The 26,192-nt window shown below is 42.9% G+C and overlaps 1 protein-coding gene across 4 annotated transcripts in view; it reads right to left on the bottom strand.

Moving 5' to 3' along the window:
* The window catches only part of EEA1 (early endosome antigen 1), a 164,759-nt gene that overhangs the window by 72,818 nt on the left and 65,749 nt on the right, over positions 1 to 26,192 (bottom strand). For 3 of the 4 annotated variants that reach the window (XM_080659758.1, XM_080659757.1, XM_080659759.1), the window contains one exon: positions 21,243 to 21,359. In XM_080659758.1, the coding sequence (XP_080515884.1) occupies positions 21,243 to 21,359 (117 nt within the window). Of the gene's footprint in view, positions 1 to 21,242; positions 21,360 to 24,044; positions 24,095 to 26,192 lie in introns of those variants that run through there. The other variant, XM_080659760.1, reaches the window with a different exon arrangement.

The raw sequence follows: 26,192 nt of genomic DNA, 5'->3' as shown, positions 1-26,192 counted from the left end.
ACAGACAAACAAGTTGCATGTGGGGAAACAGTAAACACTATTACCTCGGGGCAGTAATAAATCTAGGCACCAAAGAGAGAAATGTAGCAGTAACTTACCTGAGAAAAGGTATATTAATGTAAATTATCAAGTAGGAATATAATATCAAAAAAAGCAGAAAGATAACAGAAGTAAATATAAGAACGACAAAATGGGAGAAACCTTAGAGATAAGAAGAGCAACAAGAAGTTCGTAACAAAATTAGCCAAGAGATGTTTGCCTTGACCAACCAACAGAATAGAAATAAGAAGTAGAAGAGCCAAAATACTAGAGAAAAAACGAATACTTTTAAGTCAAACTATGTTAGAAAAATTATCTTTTTATAAACATTTTTGTGTTACTAGTTAGTAACTGCAAATCTTTCTTGACATAATTTTACATTTTCTTTTTTAAGAAAATAACATTTATTTTAGAATTTGTAGGCTAAGTCAAATCTATTCATTGATCTATAAATGTATTAGATCTTTTTAAAGAAAATTCTAAGTTATTGAATTTCATGAATACAACCATGGTCACAAATACTGAGAACCTGAACAAGATATAATTTTAAAACATGCTACAAAAATTAAGGCTGGTAATAAGTTAGTCTTCTTCCCCACAGGCTTACTTATAAAGTGACCAAGTAATCCCAACACTTCTATAAATAAATGACCCCTCAGACAGCTTCATTCTTTAAAAAGTGAAAATACATAACAACCATTGACTATTTAAAATCAACTTGTCCTAAAAAATTAATCAAAATCTACCTGCTTTATTGCAGAGGTGGGAGATGATTAAATCTTCTTTAAAAGAACCTAAACCACTTTGTTTTGTAAGAACCTGATCCACTCACACTATAATTTTTACATACAAAAGTCTAACTATATTTAACACTACAAGCATTTCATTTTTATTATGGTCTTCCCATAGAATCAGAAATAAAAGAGTATAGTGATTACATGGTTTTTGAATATTGCTTTTTTAAAGTACAGCAGAATCCATTAAAGGAAATAATAATTGTACTTGCACTTATCAATATAAGTCCTTACAACAAAATATGAAATAGACATTATCATCCCCATTCTACAGACAAGGAAGCTACAACTGAAAGAACCCAATATGACTTGGCCAGTAGCAGAGTCACATATTACGATTCTAAGTCCAATAAATTTTTCGTAATACAATTTAGACACTCAATGAGTCAAATTGTGCCCCCCAAAATAAATCCTATTCAAGTTTAAATTATAGAATGAATGTTAAGCCTAACGCATAACATAATTATCATTTGGGTAAGCAAAATTCTTTCCTTCCAAATGTCTAGTGCTCTTTTGATTTTTTTCACCAATTGTTCTCTCAACATATTTTTTTTACAGAGTTAATTTCCCTATCTCAAGCTCCATTGTTCAATTGTTACTTGCCCAGGTAATGAGAATGAATGCAAAAAAAATGGCACTTCTTTTTAATGCTTGATCGCTTAAAAAGTGGTTTCAGGCATCTCATCTTATTTGTTCTTCAAAACAGCTTGATGAGAAAGAACAAACTGACCTATTTGTAGCTCTCCAACATCTCACATTTTGTGATCTTGCATGTTCCCATGCCTCCTGTATATTTATCTAGCTCTCAAAATAAAATGTCATTAACCCCTCTGCTGTGTAAAATGCTCTTTAGAATCCTTAAAGACTAATCTAAAACATCATGTCTTTTATAAAATCATTTCCTGAGTTACTAGGCAGTAAGTTAGGAAAACTCCCACTTTGGTCCTGACCCAATCCTGTATCACAACATTTACCAAATAAAAAACAAAAGTGAACATTCACTGAGGTGCTTACTAAACACCAGAAACTGGTCTTAGCACTATTAATTTTTTAATACTCATATCAATCCTAAGAGGCAAATGGGTATACAATATTTCTTAACAGAAGAGGAAAGACTTTGAGAAGTTGAGTGTCACAGCCAGTTGGTGGCAAAGCTGAGATTTAAACATGCCTTTGATCATCGTACTACAGTGTTCATGTCAATATACCATTTTGCATCACAGTGGTAATACAAGCAATATAACTACTTGCCACATCTGGCCCCCACTTGGCCTATGAGCACCTTAATACTGGGACTGATGGAAAGAGGAGAGCAATGAAGGATGAAAAAGGGATGAGAGGAGAATTAAAAATGGCAGCAGAGTAAGAGGGTGCTGCATGGACATACTCCCAGGAATAAACTGCTATTACAACTAAAATACAGAAAAACTTCCTGAATAATCAAAGGAAAACACAGGAGAGAACCCTGACACCTGAAGACCGAAAGTGGAGACCGCATAGAGACTGGTAGGAGGGGCAGAGGCGTGAAAGGGCTGCCAGTGTGCCCAAAGACAGCAACTGAAGTCCCGGAGAGATATCTCAGCTGTGGTGGGTTTTCACTGAGAACTCTGGGATCTAATCCCCAAGCCGGGACTCCTAGCAGAGAGCACCAAAACTGAAAAAGGTACCCTCATAACATCTAGCTGTGAAAAGCAGCAGGGTACTGTCTGCCAGGGAGTAACAGCTGAAAATTCTGGCACCCTCTTAAAGGGCCAACGCACAAAATTCCCTGTGGAGTCATCCACCTTGTGCTCCAGCAGAGGAAGGGTGAAGTGGGCTGGAGCTGTGAGAGCAGAAGCCAGGACTAGGGATTTAGGGTATAGAGCTCAGAAGGCAGATACCCTGTCACTTCAAAGAATAGAACTGATAGTATTTGCTGTCAATGATAAAATTAAAGCTTTCAAATGAAGCTTAGAATTTTGGAAAACTGCCCTAGCTGGTTTTGCTCAGTGGATAGAGCATCGGCCTGCAGTTTGAAGGGTCCTGGGTTTGATTCCAGTCAAGGGCACGTGCCCAGGTTACAGGCTCGATTGCCAAAAGGGGTCGTGCAGCCAATCAATGATTCTCTCTCATCACTGATATTTCTCTCTCTCTCTCCCTTCCTCTCTGAAATCAATAAAAATATATATAAAAAAAGAATTTTGGAAAACTTGTATCCACCACCATGAGCATGACACTTCCTCATACTTGAAGCCTATTTTGAAATTGATGGTGATACTGACAAATGTGATTATTTTTATATTGTACAATGAAATGTGTCAGTATTTGGGAGGTTTTCATAAGTCAGTAAACCAATATTTTCCACATTTGTAACACAATGTTATAAAGTCATTCATAGGAAAGATAGACTCAAAAGGCAAGATAAAGGAATGAATTTTAATGTTACAAAGTACAAAAACTGCATTGATATGGTTTCAGAATCTACAGTGTAACTAACTTTTGAGAAACTATACTTAATCTAGTATCAAATTAAAATAGCTACAATTATCTAAAAAAGGGTATTAAGATATCCCTACCTTTTCCAACTACATATCTGTATGAGACTGAATTTTCTTCAAACACTTCAACCATATTGTAACAGATTAAATTTATAAGCCGACTGAGAATCCATCTCTCCTGTAGTAAGCTAAATATTTAAGGGGTTTGCAAAAATATAAACCATCACTATTCTTTGTTTTGGAAAAAAAACAGTAATTTTTAATAAATGTTCATATTTAATTGCTAATGGTTTTTAAAATAAATTAATAAATATTTTAAAATTTACATTTTAATTTCTAATGTTGTAAGTATCCATAGATATAACTCAGAAAAATACCAGTAAAAGCTCTTTGGGGTTCATAACTTTGAGAATGTAAAGCAGTCCTGATGGTATCATCATAATTAGTTAATTAATACTTATACTAGGAAGAGAGCAAAGGGCAGGCCAAACAGTATAAGCATGATCATCTGGGCAGCTTACCAGGAAGCTACAGCTTCATGCTCCCCAGGGAACCCCAGGGTCATTCTTGCAGGTCACTGGGAGAAGGGATCAAACAAAAGGGGAGATAGGTGCATGGTGAAGTCTGGGTGATATAGGAAAGGTTCTTGCCTGTCAGTCTAGCCTGTGAAACAATGGATTGGCTGGCTGATGGACCCCATCAGAAACACGTAAAATCCTGAAAGGTTGATTGGTTAGTTTAAAGAAGCTCCTGGTTAAAAGCCCCAGACAGAGTTCCCACACTCTTGCTCTTGCACTTGTTCCCTTGCTCTGTGACCCTGACTTGCCAGTGTGCTCACCTGTTCTCTCTCCATAGCCATGTGGCCATGCAGACTACACATGCAGGATGCTAGACTTTAAAATGGAACAGAAATTCTGGGCAATGGCCTTAATTCTGGCCCTGCTGAAGACAAAATTGGACTTGTTCCATGGCAAGACAGACACAGATGGAATCTTGGAGGGGAACCCCCTTAATTTTACATCATCAATAAAGCTTTCCATAAAACGCCATCCTCCTGGGGCAGGGTGGAGGGGAAGCTTAGGAAGTTCTTTTTATTGAGGCACCCCAAGAACTCCACTTCCACTGATAACACTGATATCAAAGAGTCTACTGACAAAGGGGACATCTGTAATACTTTCAACAATAAAGATAAATTAAAATTTTTTTAAAAAGTCTATTGAAATAAAAACGTCTGAGAACTATTGGCCAAGGCACAAATAACAAATTACCACAAAACTTAGCAACTTAACATTATATCTATTATTTCGCACCGCTTCTGAGAGTCAGGAATCCAGCAGAAGCTTAGCGGAGTTGGTTCCACTTCAGGGTCTCTCATGAGGTTGTAATAAACTGTGGGTCAAAGCTGCAGTCTCTGACAGCTAGACAAAAGTTGTTGTTAGGACAGAAGGGAGAAATAGAATAGTGGAGACTAGCTATAGTTATAAAAAAAATATTAATCATGCTCTGTTAACCCTGATTTTTTTGTACTGATTAAAGAAAGCACATTCTAACCTGGTTGGGAGTTTTATGCCCAGGGACCTAAGAGTTAACCTGAAAATGGACTCCATCCTCCTTATTGAGAACAGCCTATTACTGAGGAGATACAAAAAAAAGGCTAGGCTGTCAGGGATTGGACCATGGTGGCGGTGGGGGGGGGGGGAGGGGGCGGTGGGGGGGAGAGGGGAGGCGGGGAGGGGGAAAGGGGAGTAGAGCTCTGCAGACATGGAGCATGGAGACAAACAAAGGACCTAGAACTAGACCCAGTTAGGTGGGAACCTGGCTGGGTGAGGAAAAGTAGGCAGGGACAGTGATGTCACCTTGGACCTGAAGTGGCAGTCCTCAATCAAGTCCCCCCGTCCCCCCACCCCCTATAGACTGGAACCAGACCTTTGAAATAATTGGATATTGCCAGAATTCTTTGAAGGGACCAACCAGGAGCTAGCAGGGTTTATGAATATCCCTACAAAGAGCTTAAGCTGTAACCCACTTTGGGCCCCTTTCCAGCTGCCCTCATATGGCAGGAAGTCTGTCTATCCCCCAATAAACTTTGTTTCCGCCAACCATTTTTGTCCTTGACTCCATTCTTTGATTTTGCAAGACAAAGAACTCAACCTACCACCACATTTTGGTTTCATTTTCATGGAAAGATTAACAACCTCGCTCTGCCCTTTGCAACCCACAGCCCCAACCCCAACCCCCAGCCCACACTGCCTGTAATCTGTAACAATTATACCCATTCTTATTCCTTTTCCCTACTTCCCCATGTAACCTTTGTCCTTCTACCCCATATAAACAGCTGGCTTATGGGGGGGGGGGGGGGCGTGCAGAGCAGACTTTCATGGATGATCTGCTCTCCCATACTGCCCGCATTATTGGGATAAACACTCATATATGATTCAACCCTGTCTCTGCTTAATTGGTTCAAATAGTGACAGGCAGCCCCAACCCATTTGTTGTCCTGTTTCAATTGAAGGATCTGCTCCCAAGCTAATTCACCTAGCTGTAGGCAAGAGACTTAATATTTATAGCCAATTATGCAGGGGTCCTCAAACTTTTTAAACAGGGGGCCAGTTCACTGTCCCTCAGACCGTTGGAGGGCCGGACTATAGTTTAAAAAAACAACTATGAACAAATTCCTATGCGCACTGCGGGCCCGGGACGAGTCGGCTGCTAAGCAGGACAAGCAGCGGCACCTGGCGGGCCGGATAAATGTCCTCGGTGGGCCGCATGTGGCCCGCGGGCCGTAGTTTGAGGACCCCTGCTCTGTGTTACATGCAACTGAGTCAGCTCCTACTCCTAGAGACCCTATAAATGAGTGATGCCCACAGTGTACTATCCTCAACAGCCCTGCTTGGGTCCTGAAGACTCAGGCCTCTGGCTTCTTTAATGAAGCCAATTATTTTTCCCCTTCTACCATGTTCTTTTCTATCTTGATTTTTCCCTTGTTATATTTCACAAAAATATTAAGTCTAAGTTAATAGTAAAGTCAACAAATTCATCTTAACTTTGAAGATAAACGTTTAATAACCTGTTATTCCACCACCACCAAAAAAGTAAAGAAATGGGAGGAAAGTACAAAATACAAAATAAAGAACAAAACTGAAGGTCTCACACTTCCTGATTTCAAAACTTATTAAAAGCTGTACTAGTTACAACAAAACTTGGTTACATTAGATTTGGCAATGATCTCTTGGATATAAAACCAAAAGCACAGATAACAAAAGTAATGAGGAGGAAACTGGTCTTGCAAGAAGTGTCAGGTCATAAAAACTGTGAACAATGCACTGCCCTGGGGTTGGGGGGATGGGTCGTTATAGCTGGCCCCAGGACAGATCATCAGATATGGCCTGGGGACCCCCAACACCTGGGGGCCTTCCTGTAAGCCCACGAAAGGGGGCAGAACCGTATCTGCAAGACAAAGACCCCAGAAGATTATAAAAAGTGAAGCCCTCCGATTGCTTCTTCACTCTGATTTGGAAATTATTCCCGGAGTCCACTAGTGTTAATAACGGGGTCCCTCCCTTTCCTAGGAAGTGTGTTTAGTATTTCTTTGGTCTTCTGCAACAGTAAAAATAGATGAATTACATCAAATTAAAAGTTTTTTGCATCAAAGGTGTGATATTGTGATTTATAATAATGAAGCAGGAATTTTAGGGGAATATAGGCAGGCTTAGGGATTTTTTAGAATTGGGGTCCATAGAAAAACACAGGGCTACAGACTGGGAGAAGGTACATTTCCATAACACAAGGAAGCCAGGTGCAGTTACATTTCCATAAGATGAGAGCAGCATCAGGTATATTTCCATAAGACAAGGGAACTGCAAGTAGCCAAGAAAGGTCTATATTTACAAAATAAAGAGAAGGAAGCCTTTCATTCACATGGAAAAGAAGAAAGCCCAGAGGAATGGAAGGACTAGGAGGGATGAAGGCCTCAGGAATCACTATAGTTACCAATTTGAAGGGGAATATTCACCAATCAGAGGGGATACCAGGACACAGGAACTGCAGCCTTTATAAAACATGAAAACAGGAACTCAGTGGGACCTTTCCCTCCTCCCTACTTGGGAGTCCATTCTGTGGGACTCTTCCCTCTCCCCATGTGGGAGTCTGTACTTGTTCTTCAATAAATCTCTACCTTTGCTATACCACTTTCTGTCCATGGATTCATTCTTCGATTCTGGCGGACAAAGAATCCGGGTTCCAGTCCAAAAATTCCGTATCAATAAGAAATATACATTTGGTCTTCACCCCCATTTCTGGAACAGACTCCTAAAACCCTTGTAATCTTCTATGTTAAGATAAGAACAATAAAACAATAAATTTGTATTTTCTTTTTCATAATAAACCCCTTTCAACAACCTATGAGTTTATGTTAATGAGGTAATTTTTTTTAGAAAGCCCCTAAGGCAGGGGTGGGGAACCTTTTTTCTGTCAAGAGCCATTTGGATAATAAACATCATTTGCAGGCCATACAAAACACATCAACTTAAAAATTAGCTTGCTATATTTGGTCAAACATTTAATTACTCCATCCCTAATGCCATGGCAGGGCCAGACCAAATGATTTCGAGGGCCTAATGTGACCCTCGGTCTGGACATACCCAACCTCAAGGAGAGTGGCTGGAGGATGAATTAATCACCAAAAGCCAAAGATTTAATCAATCTTGCCTAGATAATGAAGCCTTGCTAAAAACCCAAAAGGACAGGGTTTGGAGAAATTCTGGGTTGGTGAACAGGTGGAGAGAAAACAGGGAGACATGAGAGCTCTGCACCCTTTCCCACAAAACTTGCCCTTCGGTTTGGCTGTTCTTGAGTTGTACTCCTTTATGATAAACCAGAAATCCAGTAAGTAAAATGTTTTTCCTGACTTCTGTGAGTCACTCTAGAAAATTCATTGAATCCCACAAGGGGGCCTGTGGAAACCCCCATTTATAGCCAACTGGTCAGAATTATAGGTAACAAGCTAAACTTCCAATCGACGTCTGAAGGGGGGGTGTCACAGGCTTAATGTATAGCATCTGATGATATCTCCACATAAGGAGTTTCAGAATTGAGGTAACTGTAGGACACCCATTTGTGCCATAGAACTGCTAATCTGTGGAACATCTGAAAGAATGGAACTTTTTTTTTCAAGCCATCTGCTTTGTCTCGGCTCCCCAGGGTCCCCCTCCTGGTGCCTAGGGTCCCCCTTCCAGTGATGGGAATGAGACCCTTAAAGCTGTCCCAGGAGACAGCCCCGAGTAAAGAGCAGACAGAGCAAATAGTGCTCTGACAGATAAGAAAAGCAGGATATGAGATTACCAGATGGGACTGTTGACTGAAAACTTAAGCCCTGTCATAAAACATGTTATTAACGAGCCCTGTTGGAATTTCCCGGCGGCTTTGTCCTCTCTTCCTCCCTCACATGTGTGACCCCTCCCAATGTGTGATTTTTGCCTTTATAAGCCTGTAAAATTTTCTGCTCGGGGCTCGTCTTCTCTGCTCCTGTGTGAGCTATGAGTCGAGCCCCAGCGCGCTGGAATAAAGCCTCTTGCTGTTTGCATCAAGTGACGCCTCCTGCGGTTGATTGGGGTCGCCGTCGATCCGTGGGACAGAGTGAGGGTCTCCCTCCGGGGGTCTTTCATTTGGGGGCTCGTCCGGGATCTGACGCCCCCCCCCCTTCCGCAGAGTCGACCTTGGAGGTAAGAAGGGGTACCCCGAGGTTGTCTGTCTTTGTCTTGTGTATTGTTAGTTGGTCTGGCTCTGTGTGCACGCTTTCAGTTTTGCAGCCGTTCGGCGACTCGTGAGAGTGGCCGAACAGTGGTTGGTAGACATGCCTAGAGGGCCACAGGTTGCAGCCCTGGGGGACGCCTCAAGGGTGGAGAAGAGCCAGGGACGCCTGGCAGTCTCCTACTGTAAGGGCGCTGATCGGGCTCAACTGCTGGATCAGAAATTGTCAAGATCGCGCCTGTCTGATTCTGTTGCATGTTTGTGGCAGACAATGCGGGGTAAGTGGGTCCTCGTGTCTATAGCATTTTTGTTATTTGTGTTTCTAACGACGTACGAATTGATGATGGGACAGACTGTGACAACCCCTCTTAGTCTGACATTAGACCATTGGACTGAAGTTAAGGAAGAGGTCGTGACCTATCAGTTGAGATCAAGAAAGGTCCATGGCAGACCTTCTGCTCCTCAGAGTGGCCTACTTTTAATGTAGGATGGCCAACAGAAGGAACCTTTGACCTATCTGTTATTTTTGCTGTTAAGGAGATTGTTTTTCAGAAGGAACCTGGAGCCCATCCGGATCAGCAGCCTTACATCGTGGTCTGGCAGGACCTGGTGCAAAATCCACCCCCCCTGGGTTCGACCTTGGGTTGCAAAACCCAAGCCCCGGCCGGCCGCTCAAGTTCTAACCATCCAATCTCCTAGTCCTGAGGGAGAATCCAGTCACTCGGACCCCCCCAAGAAGATTTATCCAGAAACCCAGGCTGACCTCCTTCTCCTTGACCCACCTCCCCCATATCCTCCTGCCTTGGTTCCCGTAGGGGGTCGGGAGGAGCCAGAAATACCGCCGGCCTCTGCAGTTGCCCCCTCCGCTCCCCCTTACGAGTCTCTGCCGGGGCCTGCACAGGGCACCAGGAGCCGCCGCGGTATGACTCCCGACACCACCGTCGCACTTGCTCTAAGGGCTTATGGGCTCCCGCCGGTGGCAACGGATGGTGGACCAGCTCCTCTTCAGCCCCTCCAGTACTGGCCTTTCTCCTCCGCAGACTTGTATAACTGGAAGACTAATCACCCTCCCTTTTCAGAGGACCCCCAGCGCTTAACCAGGCTGGTGGAGTCTTTAATGTTCTCTATCAGCCCACATGGGATGATTACCAGCAGCTACTACAGACCCTTTTCACTACTGAGGAGAGGGAGAGGATTTTATTGGAGGCAAGGAAGAATGTACCAGGAGCAGATGGACGACCCACCCAGCTCCCCAACATCATTGAGACTGCCTTCCCCCTCTCCAGACCTGACTGGGATTTCAACACGGCAGAAGGTAGGGAGCGACTGACAATCTATCGCCAGATTCTAGTGGCCGGCCTCCGCGGGGCAGCGAGACGCCCCACTAATTTGGCTAAGGTAAGAGAGGTTATCCAGGGGGCCACGGAACCCCCGTCAGTATTTCTTGAGCGCTTAATGGAAGCTTTCAGGCGCTACACCCCGTTTGACCCTACCTCTGAGGGGCAAAGGGCTTCCGTGGCCATGGCTTTTATAGGGCAGTCAGCAATAGATATTAAGAGAAAGTTGCAGAGAATAGAAGGGTTACAAGATTATACCCTACAGGATTTAGTTAAGGAGGCAGAAAAAGTATATCATAAGAGGGAAACTGAGGAGGAAAAAGAGCAAAGGAAAGAAAAGGAAAGAGAGGAGAGAGAAAACAAGAGAGATCGCAAGCAGGAGAAGAACCTGACACGGATTTTGGCCGCAGTAGTAGGTGAGAGAGGCCAGGAACAAACCCAAGGCAGGGTTAAAAAGCCAGGTAACCTGGGCAACCGCACCCCATTAGACAAAGATCAGTGTGCCTACTGCAAGGAAAAAAGTCACTGGGCTAGAGAGTGCCCTAAGAAGAAGAAGAACGGGCCCTCCAAGAAAGTATTAGCTTTGGAGGAAGAGGAGGATTAGTGGGGACGGGGCTCGGAACCCCTCCCCGAGCCTAGGGTAACACTAGAGGTGGAGGGGAAGCCAGTTGAGTTCCTAGTAGACACTGGGGCTCAACACTCGGTCCTACTCAAACCGTCTGGACCCGTCTCCCACAAGAAATCGTGGGTCATAGGAGCCACAGGGCACCAACAGTACTCATGGACTACCCGAAGAACGGTAGACTTAGGAACGGGACGGGTAACCCACTCGTTTCTAGTCATCCTCGAGTGCCCTGCGCCTCTACTTGGGAGAGATCTCCTAACCAAAATGGGAGCCCAGATTACCTTCCACCCTGATGGCACGGAGGTGACCCAAAGCAAGAGAATGGCTACCGCCCTGACCATACGCCTAGATGATGAACATAGACTTTTTGAGAAACAGGGAGCAGAGATAAGTCACATAGATGACTGGTTGAACAGGTATCCGGGGGCGTGGGCCGAGACGGCTGGAACAGGACTAGCCACAGAAAGGCCACCCGTAGTCATAGAGCTTAAGGCCACTTCTACTCCTGTGGCTGTACACCAATACCCCATGACTAAGGAGGCCCGGGAAGGAATTAGGCCCCATATCCAGCGCCTCCTTCAGCAGGGCATCCTAGTGAAGTGTCAGTCGCCATGGAACACTCCTCTGTTACCTGTTAAGAAGCCTGGCACAGGAGACTATCGTCCGGTACAGGACTTAAGGGAAGTGAACAAGCAGGTACAGGATATCCACCCCACTGTACCTAACCCTTACAACTTGTTAAGCTCTCTTCCCCCGGATCATATTTGGTATACTGTCTTAGATTTAAAGGACGCTTTCTTCTGCCTGCGACTGCACCCTTCCAGCCAGAACATCTTTGCATTCGAGTGGAGGGACCCTGACTCTGGGACTACAGGGCAACTGACTTGGACCCGATTACCCCAGGGGTTCAAGAATTCCCCGACCCTCTTCGATGAAGCTCTCCACCAAGATTTAGCCCACTTCCGTGCCAGCCATCCCCAGGTAACACTTCTGCAGTATGTAGATGACTTACTACTAGCCAGGGCCACAGAGGAAGAGTGCCAACGAGGCACGGGACTACTACTAGGAGAACTCGCCCGCTTAGGATATCGGGCCTCCGCCAAGAAGGCCCAGATCTGCCAAAGAGAGGTAACGTACCTGGGGTACGCCCTCAAAGGGGGGCAGAGATGGCTAACGGGGGCCAGGAAGCAAACTGTGACTCAGATACCCGTTCCTCGCTCACCCCGCCAGGTGCGAGAATTCTTAGGGACTGCGGGGTTTTGCCGCTTATGGATCCCCGGGTTCGCTACCCTGGCAGCTCCCCTCTATCCTCTGACTAGAGAGGGTGCCCCGTTTGAGTGGGGTAACAGCCAACAGCAGGCCTTTGATAATATCAAGAAGGCATTACTGTCAGCCCCAGCCCTGGCATTACCGGACATAGCGAAGCCCTTCGTCCTATTTGTGGACGAGAGAAGGGGAATAGCCCGAGGGGTGCTGACCCAGCCTCTAGGACCGTGGAAGAGGCCGGTGGCCTACCTCTCCAAGAAGCTAGATCCTGTTGCTAGTGGCTGGCCTGCCTGTCTGAGGTCTGTGGCGGCAGTGGCAGTATTGGTAAAAGATGCTGACAAATTAACTATGGGACAAAAGCTAACGATCATTGCCCCCCACTCCTTGGAGAGCATCATCAGACAGCCCCCTGATCGGTGGCTGTCCAACACCCGCATGACGCATTACCAGAGTCTCCTACTGAATGGAGACAGGATTCAGTTCGGGCCACCTGCCATCCTCAACCCAGCTACCCTACTACCTGACACGTCCACCCAGGAAAGTGTGCTGCATACCTGTCAAGAGATACTGGCAGAGGAAACAGGGACCCGAAGAGACCTCCGAGACCAGCCCTTGCCAGACGCTCAGCTGACCTGGTTCAATGATGGAAGCAGCTACATGATAGAAGGTAAAAGGGTGGCAGGGGCGGCAGTAGTAGACGATGAGCAAATTATCTGGGCAAGCAGCCTGCCCGAAGGGATGTCGGCTCAGAAGGCCGAGTTACTAGCTCTGACTCAGGCTCTACGGTTGGCAGAAGGGAAGAAGATTAACATCTACACTGATAGCAGGTATGCCTTCGCTACTGCCCATGTCCACCAGGCCATCTACCGGCAGTGGGGGCTACTGACCTCGGCAGGGAAGGAAATCAAAAATAAAGAAGAAATTCTAAGCCTGTTAGAGGCCGTTCACCTTCCTAAGAGAGTGGCAATTATTCACTGCCCCGGACATCAGAAAGGAGGGTCCAGGGTTGCAGAAGGGAACCAAAGGGCTGACAGAGAAGCCAAGCGGGCAGCTCAGGGACTCAACATCCTATCCTTGTCTGGGGAAAAACCGAGGTCTCACCCTGAGGATATGGTATAACCCCTCTGTCAGGAACTTTGAATATTCAGAACCAGACCTTGAGAGAATGGACAGATTAGGGTTTCGCCTAGAGTCTCCAGAGGGAATCCGGGAAACCTCAGAAGGGAAAAGTATCCTCCCTGAAAAACAGGCTATCATTTTCCTCAGACACCTTCATAAATTAACTCATCTGGGCCCGAAACATTTAAAAACTATCGTCCAGCCGAAACCGGTTTGGCTCAGTGGATAGAGCGTCAGTTTGCAGACTGAAAGGTCCCAGGTTCGATTCCGGTCAAGGACATGTACCTGGGTTGCGGGCACATCCCCAGTAGGGGGTGTGCAGGAGGCAGCTGATCGATGTTTCTCTCTCATCGATGTTTCTAACTCTCTATCCCTCTCCCTTCCTCTCTGTAAAAATATCAATAAAATATATTAAAAAAAATAAAAATAAAAATAAAATAAAAAAATAAAAACTATCGTCCAGTCTTCACCATATTATATCATGAAATTAGGAGAGCTCGCAGATACAACTGTAAAAGAATGCAAGCCTTGCCAGATGGTGAATGCCCAGCCCAGTAAGCTATCACAGGGCAAACGGCTCCGAGGAGACCACCCTGGGAGTTACTGGGAAGTAGACTTCACTGAGGTAAAGCCGGCCAAGTATGGATACAGATACTTATTGGTATTCATAGATACATTTTCAGGATGGGTTGAAGCCTTTCCTACAAAAAAAGAGACTGCTCAGGTAGTGGCCAAGACAATACTAGAAGACATCTTCCCGAGATTCGGGGCACCCAAGGTAATCGGGTCAGACAACGATCGGGTCAGACAACGGCCCTACGTTTGTTGCCCAGGTAAGTCAGGGACTGGCCAAAATCCTGGGGCTTGATTGGAAATTACATTGTGCTTATAGGCCCCAAAGCTCAGGGCAGGTAGAAAGAATGAATAGAACTTTAAAAGAGGTCATGACTAAATTATCCTTAGAGACTGGCATAACAGACTGGACAGTCCTCCTTCCCTTTGCTCTGTTTCGGGTACGCAATACTCCTGGCTCCCTCAAGTTAACTCCTTTTGAAATTCTTTATGGGACTCACCCCCCCTCTCCTTACCATACAGCACCTTCCTTCCCCAGAATCTTACTCCTCTCAATCTCTGTACACCAGATTAAAAGCCCTTGAGACTGTGCAGAGGGAAGTGTGGAATCGGTTGGCCGAGGCATACAAGCCTAGAGACCTGCAAGTACCTCATCAGTTCCAGGTCGGAGACTCGGTGTACATTTGGCGCCACCGTGCGGCCAGCCTAGAACCGAAGTGGAAGGGACCATACATAGTGCTGCTCACAACTCCGACTGCAGTAAAGGTCGATGGCATCGCAGCCTGGATCCACGCTTCGCATGTCAAGCCCGCGCCACCACCAGACCCAGAGTGGAAAGTGGAAAAAATGGACAATCCCCTCAAGCTCCGCATTCACCGTGTTCCTGCTCCTGTTGGCACACCTCCCGCCGATAAGTAGTCCTAACCCTCATGCCCCCCAACGACTAACATGGCAGGTCCTCTCCCAGACTGGAGATATAATATGGAGCACCACTAAGGAGGACCCCCTTTGGGCCTGGTGGCCGTCCCTAAATCCAGACATCTGCGCCCTAGTAGCGGGGACGGAAGGCTGGGACATCCCTGATATAACCTCCCAAGAGGCTACCAGGGTCCGGCCACCAGACAGTGATTACACACAGGCTACAAGGCAGATCTCCTGGGGAGCCCCAGGCTGTAGTTACCCCAACGCTCGGTGGCGGCTTAGGAACACTCCTTTCTATGTCTGCCCCCGGGATGGGAGGTCAAGGAGTGAGGCAAGGAGGTGTGGAGGAATACACCATTATTATTGTGCAGAATGGGGCTGTGAAACTACTGGAAATACTTATTGGCATCCCACCTCCTCGTGGGATCTGATAAAGGTACAGAACAATCTTATGGCAGCAAGCTGTGAGAGCCAAGGGTGGTGTAATCCTCTAAACATCTCCTTCACGGAGAAAGGAAGGCTGTCACGTGAATGGATTAAGGGAAGAACTTGGGGACTCCGCTTCTATATGTCCGGCAATGACATGGGGCTTACTTTCTCCATCAAGCTCAAGATTGAAACACCGGCCGCTGTTCAGGTAGGGCCTAACCTAGTACTATCTGAACAGCGGTCACCAACTGCCCATATCAGACCACCTGTTCCCCGAACCCCAACAAATGAGTCAACCCGACTCAGCCCAGCTACAACCCCCTCGGTCTCCGGCCTAGCAACTACACCCGGGATACCGAGCACAGGACAGAGACTTCTTAATCTGATACAGGGAGCTTTTAGCGTCCTCAATGCTTCGTACCCTAACCTGACTGAATCTTGCTGGCTATGTCTAGCGTCAAGCCCACCGTATTATGAGGGCATCGCCTTCTCGGGGACCTTTAATAATACCACCTCCCATGACTCCTGTAGCTGGGGGTCGAACAGTAAAATTACCCTTACAGAAGTCTCTGGGCATGGCACTTGCTTAGGTACAGTTCCTACAAACCGTAAGCATCTGTGCAATCGGACCATAGGAAGCCCCCAAACAACTACCAACTACTATTTGGTCCTCCCCGTAGGCGGATGGTGGGCCTGTAGTACAGGACTGACCCCATGTGTTTCCTCATCGGTGTTCAACACCGCCAAAGACTACTGTGTCCTCATACAGCTGGTGCCCAGAGTTATCTACCATGAGGCAGGTTCTTTCGAGGCCGAGTTCGACCTACGGCCCCATAGACAGAAAAGAGAACCGATCTCACTCACTTTGGCCGTCCTGCTGGGCCTAGGAATAGCGGCCGGAGTAGGGACGGGGACCACTGCACTTGTTTAGACACCCCAGTATATCGAGGGGTTACGGGCAGCTGTAGATGAGGATCTGAAAGCTATAGAGCAATAAATCACGAAATTGGAAGAGTCACTGACCTCCTTATCTGAGGTAGTACTACAGAATAGGCGAGGCTTAGATCTCCTATTCCTCAAGGATGGTGGATTATGTGGTGCACTAAAAGAAGAATGTTGTTTTTACATAGATCACTCCGGTGTAATAAAGGATTCCATGTCCAAACTTAGAGAAAGATTAGAAACAAGACAACGAGATCGGGAGGCGCATCAAGGGTGGTTTGAAAGTTGGTACAGCCGGTCCCCTTGGTTCACCACCCTCATATCCACCCTGATGGATCCCCTTATTATACTGCTTTTAATTCTCACTTTGGGGCCCTGCATCTTAAATCGCCTAGTCACCTTCATCAGGGAAAGAATAAGTGCTGTACAGGTACTAGTGCTCAGACAGCACTACCAGTCCCTCCGCCAGGGAGACAGCCTCGGAGAAGGGTACATAGAGACAGAAGTTCCATGATTAGAACTTACCAAAAAGCAAATGGGGGAATGAAAGAATGGAACGTTTTTTTTTCAAGCCGTCTGCTTTGTCTCAGCTCCCCAGGGTCCCCCTCCCGGTGCCCAGGGTCCCCCTCCCAGTGATGGGAATGAGACCCTTAAAGCTGTCCCAGGAAACAGCCCCGAGTAAAGAGCAGACAGAGCAAATAGTGCTCTGACAATGGGAACGAGACCCTTAAAGCTGTCCCAGGAGACAGCCCCGAGTAAAGAGCAGACAGAGCAAATAGTGCTCTGACAGATAAGAAAAGCAGGATATGAGATTACCAGATGGGACTGTTGACTGAAAACTTAAGCCCTGTCATAAAACATGTTATTAACGAGCCCTGTTGGAATTTCCCGGCGGCTTTGTCCTCTCTTCCTCCCTCACATGTGTGACCCCTCCCAATGTGTGATTTTTGCCTTTATAAGCCTGTAAAATTTTCTGCTCGGGGCTCGTCTTCTCTGCTCCTGTGTGAGCTACGAGTCGAGCCCCAGCGCGCTGGAATAAAGCCTCTTGCTGTTTGCATCAAGTGATGCCTCCTGCGGTTGATTGGGGTCGCCGTCGATCCGTGGGACAGAGTGAGGGTCTCCCTCCGGGGGTCTTTCACATCCACACATTTGATGTCAGAGTATTAAGAGTAGAGAAAATATACAGGAGAAGTGTTTTTTCTTTAACAAAAGATACAACAGAATGAAAAGGCAACCTAAGAAATGAGAGGCCAGGAGGTCACAGTTCAATTCCCAGGAAAGGCATGTGCCAAGTTGCAGACTCAATCCCCAATAGGGGGTGTGCAGAAGGCAGCTGATCAATGATTCTCTCTCATCATTGATGTTTCTCTCTCTCTCTCACTCTCTTTTCCTCTCTCTGAAATAAATAAAAACATATTTAAAATATATATATATGAGAGAAAATATTTGTAAATCATATATCTGATAAGAGGTTAATACCCAAAACATATAAAAAACTCATACAACTCAACAACAACAAAATAAACAACCCAATTAACATTATATGGCCAAAAAGCACATGAAAAGATGCTCAACATCCTAACCATCAGGGAAATGCAAATCAACTATGATGATATACCACCTTATACCCATTAGTATGGTAACTATAAACAGAGAGAGAGAGGAAGAGAAAGAGAGAGAAATGTTGACAAAAATGTAGAGAATCCTTGTGCACTTATGAGAATTGTTATGTACTGTTGATGGTGATTGCCTCAAAATATTGAAAACAGAATTATTATATGATCCAGAAATTTTGCTTCTGTTTACATACCCAAAATAATTAAAAATTGAGTCTTTACATACCCATGTTCTTTTGATACTATTCACAATACCAAAAGACTACAGCAATCTAAGTATCCATCAACAGATAAAGAGATATGATATATACATATAATGGAATATTATTCAGCATTGAAAAACAAGGAAATTCTGAGACATGTTATAACATAGATAAACCTTGAGGACATTATGCTTATGTGAAATAAGCCAGGCACAAAAGGACAAATACTGTATGACTAGACTTTACCATTTACTTAAAAAAGTAAATTCATAGATATAGAAAGAATGGTGATGCAAGGAGTGGCAGTGAATGGGGAGCTGTTTAATTAGTATAGAGCAGTGGTCGGCAAACTCATTAGTCAACAGAGCGTCAAACTGCAGTTTGCTGACCACTGGAGAGTTTCAGCTTTGCAATATGGTGAATTCTGGAGCGAGAACAAAATGGCGGTGCTAGTAAAGGCGTGTACTTGCAGTAGGTTTGGGGCATGTTGACATCAAATTTATAACTAAAATAGAGAACAACCATCATTCAGAAACACCTGAAAGCTGGCTGAATGCAAGTCCTACAACTAGAGAAGTAAAGAAGAAAGCACAATGAGACTGGTAGGAGGGGAGGAGGCCCAGAATGGGATGGTCTGATGCCCACGTGTGCCATTTTTTCAATCAGGAGGGAGACCTCTCTGTGGAGGCTATGCCTGAAGAGCTAGGGGTCCCAGCCACACACCAGACCCCCAGCCCAGGGTTCCAGAGCTGGGAAGAGAAGTTCCTGTAACAACAGGCTGTAAAACCAGCGGGGATTGTGGCTGACACAGAGGCTGCTGGAGACCCAGGTGTTCCATTTAAAGGGCTGTCAAAGGAACTTACTCAGACTCCCAGCACCCGGCAGCTTTGGGGGATTAAGACACATATGGGGAGGAACTGGATTGTCTAGCATCAGGGCAGAAACTCGGGCGTGGCTTTCTCCCAGATGGGGGTACTCAGACAGGTCACTGACCCTATGCTGGGACCTCCCCTGTCACAGGGCTGACTGGCAGACATATCTGAGTCTCCATCAGTCTGAAGTACACTTTTGGCTCCACCCTGGGGGTTCCCTGAGACTCTGCCCCATCCAATTTTCAGTCCCACCCAAGCTGTTTACAGCAGCGTTTCTATATGAATGGCCTGTCCTGGCTCAGGCTTCAGATTTTGCTAAAATCCCTCAAACAAGCTGCAGATGGTGACAGCATGCCCCAAACCTATCAATAAAAGGCCCAAGACCTAGCACTAGAACCAGCCTGCCTTGTTTCATAGCTGGGCTTCGCCTGGGCACCTCCAAGCAGCCATCTGCAGATCCCTCTATTGTTCCTGCCAAGTGGTCCCAGGCAGTGGTTGACTTTGTACCTCCCTGGAGGCCCTAGAGCCAGTGCTCCTGGTGGACAGCTTCAGACCACAGCAGATTACAACTCTACACATCCACAAGTGACACACTCAAGGGGCAGACTCAATGAGCACCAAAGCCCCACTGAAGCAAGTCCTGCTCCATAGGGGTATTTCCTGCACAGTAACTCTCCCACTGTAGACTCAGCTGGTCCTCACAGCCAATTGGTCTAGAGTTCAATTCCTACCAGTGACGCCAATGGCAGTAAAGGCTCAACTACAAGACTGTGCATACAGCCCACATAGGAGCACACCTAGAGTGCCCAGCTCAGGTGACTGGGGAGGCTAAGCCATTGGGCCCTATTGGACACCTACTACACACACAAGGCCACTCTACCAATTCCAGGAGACATAGCAGCTCTACTTAATACATGGAAACAAACACAGGGAAGCAGCCAAAATGTATAGACAAAGAAACATGTCACACATGAAAGAAAAGGAAGCAAGCAAACTACTGGATACAGAGTTCAAAACCATGGTTATAAGGTTATTCGGGATCTTCATGAGATTTTCAAGGATCTTAGTGAGAATGTTAAAGACATAAAAAAGGACCACTTAGAAATTAAGCATACACTAACTGAAATAAAGAATAATTTACAGGGATTCAACAGTAGAGTGGAGGATTCTTAGAATCAAGTCAGCAATTTGGAATATGAAGAAGCAAAAACACCCAATCAGAAGAGCAAAAAGAAATAAGAATCCAAAAATATGAAGATAGTGTAAGGAGCCTCTGGGACAACTTCAAGCATACCAACATTAGCATCTTGGGGATACCAGAAGGAGAAGAGAGAGAGCAAGATATTGAAAACCTACTTGAAGAAATAATAATAAAAACTTTCCCTACCTGGTGAAAGAAATAGACTTACAAGTCCAGGAAGCACAGAAACACAAAAAAAAGGAACCCAAAGAGGCCCACGGCAAGACACATCATAATTAAAATGCCAAGGGTTAAAGACAAAGAGAGAACCTTAAAAGCAGCAAGAGAAAAGCAGGTAGTTACCTACAAGGGAGCACCCATATGACTGTCAGCTGATTTCTCAACAGAAACTTTGCAGGCCAGAAGAAAATGCAAGAAACAGTCAAAGTAATGAATAGCAAGGACCTACAACCAAGATTATTCTACCCAGCAAAGCTCTCAGTTATAATTGAGGGTCAGATAAAGAGCTTCACAAACAAGAAAAAGCTAAAAGAGTTCATCATCACCAAACCAATATTACATGAAATGTTGAAAGGTATTCTTTAAGAAGAGGATACCAAAAATATGAACAGTAAAATAGCAACAAATATATATCTATCAATAATTGAACCTAAAAATAAAAAAATGAACAAAAAATCTAATGAACAAAATAAACTGGTGAATCAAATAGAATCAGAGGCATGGAAGCATGGAACAGACTGACAAATCTCAGAGGGAAGGCGGGTGGGGAGGCAGGAAGAGATTAACCAAAAATCTTACCTATGGACACAGACAGTAGGGTGGTGAAGGCCTGGGGTTGGGTAGCAACCAGGTAGAGGGGGGCAATGGAGGAATAAAAGGGAGACATCTGTAATACTCTCAACAATAAAGATTTTAAATAAAATAAAAAGATTATGAGTTCTGGAAATTGGTTGCATAACACTAAAAAAATATACAGAATATATCACATTGTACTGTGCCCATATATAATAAAATACACAGGATCAAAATTTAAGATACATAAAATCAATTCCCCACTATATATAGTTTTAAAATTCTCACCTGATTTTTTTGTGTTAATTCATTAACAGAACTTTTAAGTTTTTGTAATTCTTGCACATACACAGCAACTTCCTGGGGCCCTTTGGCAAGTTCACTCCTTAGCTGGCTTATTGTGGCCTAAAAAAAAAGAGCAAACAGGTAATTAAAAAGTAAATGGAAGCATCCAAAGGCTTTAAGATTATATAGATTTTTGTCGCTGTTGTAAAATTGAAATAATCCTTAGAAGTTTCAACTTGGTTCTTTATCCTACCACCCTATTGCCTGCCTAGATTTAATTTACCTAAAAATAATTTTTAAAATTTATCCAAAATGCACATTTATTTAATAATACATGAAATAAAAAATTCCATCCTACTTTATGCATTTGAAGTAAGCATGAAACTGCAAACTTGAATTTACTGGCTTTGAAACTGTACATTAACTTTCCTGAATTTGAAGAAAATATGAAAGTCATGCCTACATTTTCTCCCAATTTCTATAAACACAGGCTTTTCATTTTATTTTAAAAGCATGTTAAATGCAAATATACAACACAGAATCACCTTGAAATATGGTGGATCATTTTTTTACTGTAACGGTAAGTATTTGTCTAAAGAAGTTATCGAATGTAAGTTATATATAGTTTCATTAAGCTGGATCACTCTATGATCAGGTATAAGAGCTGAACATGAATTTGCTTTAATACATTTTAACTTTTTTTCATGAAAAGTCATTTCTATTTTTAAAGCAATGGATCATTAAAAAATAATATAAACTTCCTATACATGAAAGTTTTAAGCATTAAAACTTTCTCTTTAGAAAGACTAAGAACTGCTTTTAAGTATGGTTTCCTGTGACATTAACAAAAGAACTTTGTTTCTAATATTGCTTATTAGATTTACTTTATTTTTTACATTCCTAAAATTATAATTTTTACTATCTATATTCTTTATTCATATGTAAACTTTATAATATGAATAAGACAAACTTTAAAATTTTTTCTTACTAAACACATCAGCAGTTACCTACATCATAGATTATAAATAAGTACTTTTAACTTCAAGGAAGAAAATTTAGAAGGCTACTAATTTATTGTGATAAAAATGCCAAAAGATCTTTTATACTACTCCTTTGGAAACCCTTCCAGAATGTGTGGTATCACTATGATGAAATTCAAACAAAAAAGGCCCTTTGTTCTAGCCATACTACCTTTCCTCCCTATTTCATTTTTGATCCTCACCCAATGATATATTTATTGATTTTAGAAAGAGAGGAAGAGAGAGAAAGAGAAACCTGGATCAGTTGCTGCAACTGGGAATCAAACCCAAACCATTTTGGTATACAGACAGTGTTCCAACCAAGCCACCCAACCAGGGCCCTTTCCTCTCTATTTAACAGGCCAAGCTCATCAGTGCCTTGAAGGCTTTAGCACTTGCACTGACTCTTTCTGTTTCCTGAATCCTGCTTACTTCGTTCTTCTCACACATATGCTCCTTGAGGAAACCTTCCTGATCATTCTATCTAAAATTGTCCCACATTATTGTCAGCTCCACACTTCTTTATTTGTCTTTACAGCACTTGGCATTAACTGACTTTCAACCATAATTTGTTTACTTATATACTAAAGGCCCGGTGCACAAAATTCATGCATGGGGGGGGGGGGGGGAGGGGAAGTCCCTCAGCCCAGCCTACACCCTCTCCAATCTGGGATCCCTTGAGGGATGTCCGACCATTGGGATCGGGCCTAAACGGGCGGTCGGACATCCCTCTCACAATCCAGGAATGCTGGTTCCCAACCGCTCGCCTGCCTCTGCCTGATTGCCCCTAACCGCTTCTGCCTGCCAGCCTGATCACCCCCTAACCACTCCCCTGCCAGCCTGATAGATGCCTAACTGCTCCCTGGCTGGCCTGATTGCCCCTAACTGCCCTCCCTTGCAGGCCTGGTCCCCCCACAACTGCTCTCCCCTGCAGGCCTGGTCCCCTGCAATTGCCCTCCCCTGCAGGCCTGGTCCCCTCCCAACTGCCCTCCCCTTCAGGCCTGGGTCCCCCCCAACTGTCCTCCACTGTAGGCCTGGTCCCCCACAACTGCCCTCCACTGCAGGCCTGGTCCCCCCTCAACTGCCCTCCCTTGCTAGCCTCTCCCCCAACTGCCCTTCTCTGCCAGCCTGGTCACCCACAACTGCCCTCCCCTGTCAGCCTTCTTGTGGTGGCCATCTTGTGTCCACGTGGGGGCATCCATCTTTGGCCACATGGGGTGGCCATCTTGTGTCTTGGAGTGATGGTCAATTTGCATATTACTCTTTTATTCGATAGGATTGTTTGGCTTCCACAAAAGAATACAATAAGCTTTATGAGAGGGAGGCACTGTCTTATTCACTGTTATATCCCCCACTCCTAACTGCTGATACTTAGGCATTCAAAAAAATACTCTCTAAAAGAATGAGTGATTCTATCTCCAAGGAGTTAACAGATATTGTTCCATGGAAACCATATATTAGATCTATAAATAATTCATATTCCTTGAAGCCATATCATTGAATTCAACATTGAACTTTCATTCAAAAACTTTAAATTACAAAATAATTAAGAAAAGATATTTCAAGCAAACATCCTGCTAGTAGTTTAGAATTATTATTATTGTCCTAATAGTCTACTACTCTTACTTAGTAAAATAATCACTTAAAGATGACTAAAAATGTGTATGATTAAAAAAAAAACAAAAATGAGCATATCTTTGAAGTTCTGAGATTGCTTTAAAACACAAAAATGCCATATGACAATAAAAGTATTACTAATATTAAAAGTCTTCCAAAAACACATTACCTCAAGTTTAAGCATCTCCATTAGAAAGCAGAAAAAATAATAATAAAATGATGGATGAAAGGTGGAAAACAGGACTGACAAAAGTACACATTGAACACGCAATAAAAATGTCAAAACTTACTGCTAAATCTGATCTCTTATATTAGCATACTTTTAAAAAGTAAATGCTTTTTTTAATAACTATGCTGAATATAATCATACTTATGCCATATCTTTATCAACACTTTAGCTTTTAAAACTAAAATTCAAATGAGTTTATTTAGAATAGAAATAAAATTCTTAAAAAATTGAAGACCACACTAAATATAAGTTAATTACAACTTTAATATTTTCAATAATGTAGGTCCTTACAAATAACTTTTTAAAGCTTTAAATCCTCAATTTCTGATCTATAAAATAGCTAATTAGTATTTATAAAGTACTTTCAAATTTTTTAGAATGAGTGATTTATATGCCACTTAAAATATCTAGACCTAAAACTGTCAATAAATTCATAAGGTATATATTGAATAAAAGTAATGAAACATAAGGACTTATTTAACAATGCACACCAAGTTATATATCTTCACCCTCAACTAGGAATACCAAATAAATCATTGAATTTTTTAGCTTCTTTATTTTCTTTTAATGTGTTTTGTTTTTCATGCTAATTTTTAGGTTCAGTAAAATAGTTAATATATAAAATGAAATTTTTTCGATTAAGTTCCTTAAGTGCTATAATTTACCAACACACTTAGCTGAGAATAAATAGAATTAAATGTTAATAAATTAATAAAATATTTGCCATATATTTAAAGAGAAAGCAGAAGCTAAAAACAAATGCAGTTATAAATAAATAAATGAGATGGAATATTTAGACAGTATTTTTTTTTCATATAAATGGTATGAGACACAACTCAAAATAAATTTTAAGCTATACTTAATATAAATATTACAACATACAATATGGCAAAATACAAAAAGTCATAACAATAAGTATTAGGGTCAAGTTTAACAGCACAAATTTACTTTTAAGGCAAATCATCAGATCACCTAAAATTGAAGATAGCATGACATAGAAAGAACACAGACTTTGGGTAAGACTTGAGTTCTAATGCTGGCTTCTTAATATTAGGTGCATGGCCTTGAAAAAGGTCATATAACCTCATTGAGTCTCAGATTCCTGACATATATAAAACAAATTTAAAACAGTACTTAACTCACAGGGTTAAAAGAAACAAATGGGACTACATATTTAAAATGCCTAGCATAGTATCCAAAACTAGTGGTACTCAAAAAGTAAGAGTTTGTTTCTAATAATATTACTTTCTTATGCTACCTTTTCCTCAAGTTGTTCAAAATATTTAAAAAATAATGAGGTCTCAATCACTATATATCTATTAACTAAGAAGGGTGTAAGTATTATCTATGTTTTAGTAATAATATAATAAAATATTAAATCACCAATTATTCAGCAAGAATAAATCCCTTTATTTTAAAATTTACTTCAAAACATAAGCGTTTTTTATGAAAACTTGAAAGAACCACTTCTCATTACATATAAAGATATTTTAATCTACATGAATAAAAATATAAATTTTAAAAAATCTTCATATTAATTCTTTTTTTTTTCCTTCTTTTTTAATGTTTTTACTTTAGAGCGAAAGAAACACCAATGTGAGAGAGAAACATCTTTCGGTTGCCTCCTGCACGTGATCTGACCGGGGACTGAATCCACAACCTGGGCATTTGTCTTGACCAGAATGTCTTTGGTACATGGGATGACACTCAACTAACTGAGCCACAACAGTCAGGGTTAAATTTAGAGTAATTCTTAAATAAAATATTACTCAAAAGTATTTTCCCATGTGTATTTTTCCCAAAATGCAAGTAAATATATAGATATTTCTTCTCTTTGTTCAAATTCTACTGGTATAACAACTATAACACCATAATTCTCAGCTGGAAAAGGTCAAGGAGGATTGCACTTTAAATAGACATATTCTGAAACTGCCATTACTGTGATTCAATTTTAGTCACCCCATTGCATTTGTTTTGAAATTTCAAATAACATTAAGGGAACTTTTCATTAAAACAGAATAATTTTTTTTTAATTTGTGAAATACTAGTAGACAGGCATATTTAATGAAAAGTAATTCTTCTTGAAGC

Source organism: Plecotus auritus (assembly GCF_963455305.1).
Source record: "Plecotus auritus genome assembly, chromosome: 3".
NCBI classification, from domain to species: Eukaryota; Metazoa; Chordata; class Mammalia; order Chiroptera; family Vespertilionidae; genus Plecotus; species Plecotus auritus.
The sequence above is the reverse complement of the archived record's forward strand: the minus strand, read 5'-3'. Positions and strand labels throughout refer to the sequence as shown.